At 48.0% G+C, this 6,285-nt stretch overlaps 1 protein-coding gene across 11 annotated transcripts in view; it reads left to right on the top strand.

Moving 5' to 3' along the window:
* Positions 1–1,343: 1,343 nt before the first annotated feature.
* Positions 1,344–6,285, top strand: part of birc6 (baculoviral IAP repeat containing 6) — a 193,601-nt gene continuing 188,659 nt past the window's right edge. For 9 of the 11 annotated variants that reach the window (XM_037542199.1, XM_037542191.1, XM_037542197.1 and 6 more), the window contains exon 1: positions 1,344–1,733. In XM_037542199.1, coding sequence (XP_037398096.1) covers positions 1,523–1,733 — 211 coding nt within the window. In that variant the 5' untranslated portion in view covers positions 1,344–1,522. The remainder of the gene's footprint in view (positions 1,734–6,285) is intronic. The other 2 variants (XM_037542198.1, XM_037542194.1) reach the window with 1 other exon arrangement.

Raw genomic sequence — 6,285 nt, 5'->3', positions numbered from 1 at the left:
GTCACTTTGTTTAGAGCTGGTTTTGACCTGTCGGTCATACCGACCCAGTGCAGCACGCGGTTCAACGTCAGCGCAGCAGCGTAAAACTTTGGGAGAGTCTGTTCAACATAAATGATGAACTAACCTAACTTTGTGTAAATAGAGCTCAATATAGAAATATGTCCACATATGCAGTCGAGACTGACGCGGCTTTTTTCTGAATTTCTACAAACACCATTTCATTTTATAGTAAATGAGTTTGGGCTGGTTTATGTTTATGAACAGACGCCTACAGATCAACATAGTAAAGGAGCTCATCTGTGATCCTGAGTTTAAAGCCAGTTTTTATTCAACTTAAACTTGGAACTAAGTCTCATTAAGTGAATGAATCTTTTACTTTTGATACTTAAGTACATTTGAAGGTAAATACTTTAGTACTTTTACTCAAGTGGAGGTCTAAAGGGAGGAACTTCTACTTATACTGGAGTAATATTTTACCTTGGGGGTCTCTACTTTAACTCCAGTACATGGTTTATGTACTTTGTCCACCACGGCTATGTAGTACACTATTTTGCACTCCCTTAATGCACCACAATAAGTACCATACAACCGATGTACCCTGGGGGGGGTACCTATAATGCAGTGTTGTTTGGTTTGAAAATTCAAGGCAACTTCCCTGAGCAGGATGACCGAGCCTAGCTGCAACAGCAGTGTCTGAAATACTTTACTACCACCACCAATCCAGGTCCTGAATGTAGGGTGTTAGGGATTAGGGAACCAGACACGGCAGTCGTAACTAGTATGGTTTCATCCTGGAATTCTGCTGCCCTGATAAAATGCTTGTGGTATGATGTGAGAAAACTTAAGGCTGTGTTCAGCAGAACTGAACCAGAACCTCAGCCCAGAAAGCAGACCAGTGTAATTATTACCTAAAACCCAAATCACGCCCTACTCCCTATATAGGGCACACTACCTTAGCCATGAGATAAAGGCCTCTACACCAAAATAGTGCCCTATGCCTACAAGGAGGGGGCATTTGGGACAGAGCCGACAGCAGCAGCCGCAATTACAGCGAGTTAGCCACACGTGCTGACCTTTTCCGTCACGTTTCACTCAAAATTGACACCTGTTGAACACTTTAAGGTGTGAAAAAGGGAAATGAAATGAAGTTACTTGTCAAGCCTACTCGGCTCACGGTCCTAACTCGCTCTCATGTGGCTTTCTGTTGTGCTTACGGCGCCCCTAGTGGTTTGGCGTGTGGGCTAACGTAGCGACTACGCTACTTGCGTTGCCCTGCCGGGTTAGCAGGGAGCGGAGCCGCCGCTCTTCGCCTACACTGAATGGTGAATAGCATCTGCCGCGGTTACGGGAGGAGAGGAACAGAAGCCGAGCGAGGAGGGAGAGCCAGCAGCGGTACTTCGGACTTCGGATTTTTTTTACCCCCTTTTTTCCTCCTCCTCTCCCCCCCAACATAGAACCGTATCGACAGAGACCCTCGAAGGAAAGCGGAGCGGGGGGAGGCGAATTTACAGAAAAGTGAAAAATGGCGGCCGCGGCCTCGCCGGGCTCCTGCTCGTCCAACTCCTCCGACTGGGTTGTTCTGAGGGACGGATGCCTCCGTTGCGACGAGGAGGGCCTGCGGAGCCTGTCCTACCACCCGGCCCTCAACGCTATCCTGGCGGTCACAAGTCGGGGCAGCATCAAAGTCATCGACGGCACCTCGGGGGCCATCCTGCAGGCCTCCGCGCTGCACGGTGAGCTCCGGCGCGGCTAGCCCAGCCCGGCCCGGCGCAGCCCGGCCCGGCGCGCCGCGGCGCGTCAGGGCGCCGTAGAGAAAGTAGCACGACGTGTCCGGGACCGGGGAGTTTATTAGGGCCTTCTTGGGTGGCTTTAGCTCGGAGCTAGCCAGCAAGCTCGCTAACGTTAACCTCGCCGAGTCTCGGCGGAGCTGCCCGGTGGATCTGACCGCTGTTTATGGCCAGAAGAAGCTGCGAGGCGAACAAATCGCCTTATTTCTGCCTTGTTTTCGTTCCGCGTTCAAAACAAAACTACTACTGTCACTTGGCTTAAGTTGGCCCCCGCTTCTCGCTCTCGTTCCCCCGTTCCACCTTAAGTGGTGCAGTAGGTGAATGCTGCGTTTTAAGGTGGAACGGGGAAACGACTTGTGGGCTGAATACGATTAGGTGAGGCGAGCGAGGAACTGGTTCCTTCCTCGTATGCGTCAAGTCAGTGACTCGGCTAGCCGACGCTAGCGAGCTCGCTAAGCCGCCTTATTTACGTTCTCGGTGGGGTTAGCCTGTTAGCCTTAGCCGCGCTGGCTAACGACAACAAGCGAGCTTCGCTAACGTTAGCTGGGTTCGAGCCCCGGTGTCCGCCGCGCTGTGTCGCTCATTAATAACATCTCGGGCTTGGTCCCGGTGTCAGTTTACAGAATTAGGACTACTTTACTTGACGTTCATGGTTATCGGCGTGTTATAACGTACGCTATTAGCACGTTATTAGTGAGTTATTAACGTGCCGTGAGCTCGCTAACGTTTGGTTAGCGGTTTATCGGTCTGTCTGTTTAAGCCAGGTTGTAGACTCGATATTAGTGGGTATTTTAACTTCACACGGGCTGATGAAACGCGCAAGATCTGCTGTTGGTCCTTCAAGACGCGAGTTAGAAGCTGTCTAGTTATCACTACGGTGGATTGACCCTCAGTTGTCCGGTATATGTTCATGGTCAGCTTGTTTTGGTAGTTGGACGCAGCTCATCACACAGTCCAGCCAGGTTTTGGACAGCTTGGAGTGTTTGTCAGTTGTTTTGCTGTCAAAATCATTTCTAATAGCGTATATGTCCAGAAAAAGACCGCTGGACACGCGGTGTGGACATGTGGACTGACCACACACTTCAGTTGTTGCTGTCACGGTTCGGCCAAGGCGTTGGCCCTAGTCTGAAGACCCTTTCTGCTGGGTGGTGTTAACAGCAGCCGGCTCCACTGTGTTGGGTTGTTTTTATGTTGTATAGGATATTTAAGTCTGAGTGTTGTTCTCAAGGACTGTACTGGCAAGCAAACTAAGTGCTGATAGGTGTTGAGGTGGTAGTGTCCACTGAGGGAAGAGAAGACCAGCGGTTGTGGTCTTCTGTGTCCGGTGTTGAGGCTCTGGTTCATCAGATCTGCCTGGGAATGGAAGCTTCAGCGATGCATGTTCCTGTGACTCTTATGACTACCGTTTATTTGGCCGGTACTGATACTGAAGGTTTGAGAAACGGACCGCGCCGACTCTGATCCAGTGTTTCTTCTTTAAAAAGTACCAAGTCTTGAAAAGAGCTGGTTTTTAGAAAGATGGACTTCACCTGTGATCAGTGTCTAGAAGTAGGCCATCATGCTCAGGCTGCTCAAACACTTCAGTCGGCAGCTGTGACAGAAGAACAGCTGAACAACCTGGAATCAGCCAGAAATGAGCCCAACACCATTCGTCAAACTGAGCCATAAAACTGACCCAATATCAGGTTCAGCTCAGTTTGGTCAGTTTCTCCAGATCAGTATTAATGTTGTTTTGTTCCAGCCGGTCTGTAAAGCTTCTTACAGCCCGTTTAGTTTGGCGAATGGTGTTGGGTTCATTTCTGGCTGATTCCAGGTTGTTCAGCTGTTCTTCTGTCACAGCTGCCGACTGAAAAGCTGCTCAGTGGAGACGACAGTTTGGGAATTTACTGTCGTCTCGTCTTCAGAGTCGGACCAAATCAGCTGTCGGTCAAATCTGATCTTAGCAGTGTCCGTTTTCTGTTTGTGGCAGAGTAAGAAGTAAAAACGTTCACAAAGCTTGAGCGTCTCCTACAGCTGTCAAAGCCGTTGCTTAGCAACAGCGTCTCAGTGGAGTGATACTTAGGGCAAAATAACAGCTCCTCAACCAATCAGCTCGTGTGGCCGGAACTAATTGTTGTGTAATCTCTAAAAACGCTGGTGTGTGCTTGTGCCACAATTAGGTCAAACCCATGTCTGGTTCCCTGGGCACTTCCCTTGCTTCCTTCAGAGTGTTATTACTTTGCCATGATTTTGGTTGATAGCTCGTCATAATTATTATACACTCGTGTCTTTTGCACAGTGGTCACTTGTTGTCGTCCAGTGGTCATCGTTTGCTTATGGATGGACTAATGATTACCTCCTGTTAGGCCATGAGGTTTGTGAAAATGAGATTAGCCCATTGTGAGCAGAAGACGACGTCTTAACCACATCATTTCTGAAATTACCTTTTTGACTGAGACTAAATTCTTTCGCTTGTTGTAGCCTTCGGTAAAATATCCTGATAGATGTGTCCGTCTTGAAGAAGGTGGTGAAACATGCTGTTTGCTGAGATACGCGTCAGTGCTTTGGACGATGTGTATAGGTGTCGTGTTCCTGGTCGGTGATGAAAGGATGAAAATAATAATCACCTGTTTGAAAATGAGTTTGACTGCAGTGTTTCACTGTGTGTGTGTGTGTGTGTGTGTGTGTGTATGTAAGAGGCAGGTTGTAAAAGAATGAGTGATTTTTGCATCGTATATTACGGCTGAGCAATTAATCGATTTCGAAATCGTATTTCGATTTGTTTTGATCCTGTTAACCCTTTCCCGACTCTGTGTTCATGTGCTGTCCCCTTAAAAACCCACCACCGCGCATGTCGTCACGTGACCCCGCCACGTCCACTCCGCGACTGGCCCGAATCTGATTTTCTCACCAAATCAAATTTTATTGGTTTGGCCGTTCACATTATCCTTTAAATGTGATCTGTATGTGACATCATCAGTCTGAACAGATCAGCTCCTAAACTGACCCTCATGAGTGTCACGCAGCTTCACGCGGCTCATCCAGAGGTAAACAACCACGACTGCCAACGACGGCCAGTCGCTCCCGGAGGATCAGCTTCATCTTCACCAGCATCACAGGAGCCATCATGAAGCGTCACTGACTGACCGCTGGGCTCATGTGTTTGAATTCGCTGTAAAAAGGGCGCGGTCACTTCTTTGGTTCGCCTCCTCGGATTCTTTAAACTTTGCTTTCAGACTTTTAACTGTTCTCCGACGCTGCAGCCTCGTTCGTAGGAGACTGAGCGGTTGCGACGAGTCTCTCCTAGTTTTTGTGAAAAACATCACCCCAAATGTTTGAGGTCTTACCAAACGATGACCAACGTCGAGTTGGACTGACGTAAAAGTCGGATTTCGATCCGGCTGTTAAGACGGAGTCGCATTGCCGCAGATCGGATACGGATCGGATTTCAGTACCACGTATAAAACTCTCAAATCGGAAGTGAAGATGTCAGATTCAGTGTGTTTTTTTGCTGTTCACACCGCCACACATCTCTATCACATGAAGAAAAAATTGGGTTTGGGCCGCTTTTACCTGCTGTGTGAACAGAGCCTATTTAGTTAACGTCAATAAGTGGACCAAGACCAGAAGGCCCATTTTCACACCTTCACAGAAGGTGATCTGGAGCTGTTCAGATGCCAGAGCTGCTCTTTTTTCGTTCCCAGTTATATACAGGTTGCTCTTAATGACCTGCTTGTTCTCATTGATGTCCATTGCTAGAACCGCCTGTTGTATCTGTTATTAAGCCTTGAATGCTGTTTTGTGCTGTTTTATGCTTTCCTTCTGTTGTGGCTTTAAACAAATTCAGTCGAAAGTGAAAGTAAGACCGATGAATAAGTGCCGCTGAGATGTGAAGGCATTTGTATTTGTAATTGAATTCTGCCCAGATGCTGTGTCGTTTCACAATACCCACCCGTTTAATTCGGAGGGAGTAAAGGTGTAGTTTTGATCAGTTGTCTGCGATTGTTTCACTTTCTTTTTGACGTGGGGTTTGAAGCCATAAACTTTGGACTAGTTTTTTATTGCCCTACTTCTCCTGGTAGTATGGTTGATGCGGTGGCCTCCTTATCCCATAATGCCATGTTCATCGTTCTTCAGCGTTTAACAGGAGACTGTTATGCACTATTTGGGTGGTGGGTCATTCTCAGCACTGCAGTAACACTGACGTGGTGGTGGTGGTGGTGGTATTAGTGTGTTGTGCCTGAATGAGTGGATCAGACACAGCAGTGCTGCTGGAGTTTTTAAACACTGTGTCCACTCACTGTCCACTCTATTAGACACTCCTACCTTGTCGGTCCACCTTGTAGATGTAAAGTCAGAGACGACAGCTCATCTGCTGCTGCACAGTTTGTGTTGGTCGTCCTCCAGTCCTTCATCAGTGATCATAGGACACTGTTGGCTGGATATTTTTGGTTGGTGGACTGTTTTCAGTCCAGCAGCGACAATGAGGTGTTTAAAAACCCCAGCAGCACTGCTGTGT

This window comes from Pygocentrus nattereri, chromosome 10 (genome assembly GCF_015220715.1).
Source record: "Pygocentrus nattereri isolate fPygNat1 chromosome 10, fPygNat1.pri, whole genome shotgun sequence".
In the NCBI taxonomy this organism is placed as follows: domain Eukaryota; kingdom Metazoa; phylum Chordata; class Actinopteri; order Characiformes; family Serrasalmidae; genus Pygocentrus; species Pygocentrus nattereri.
This window is presented reverse-complemented; position numbering and strand designations above follow the sequence as displayed.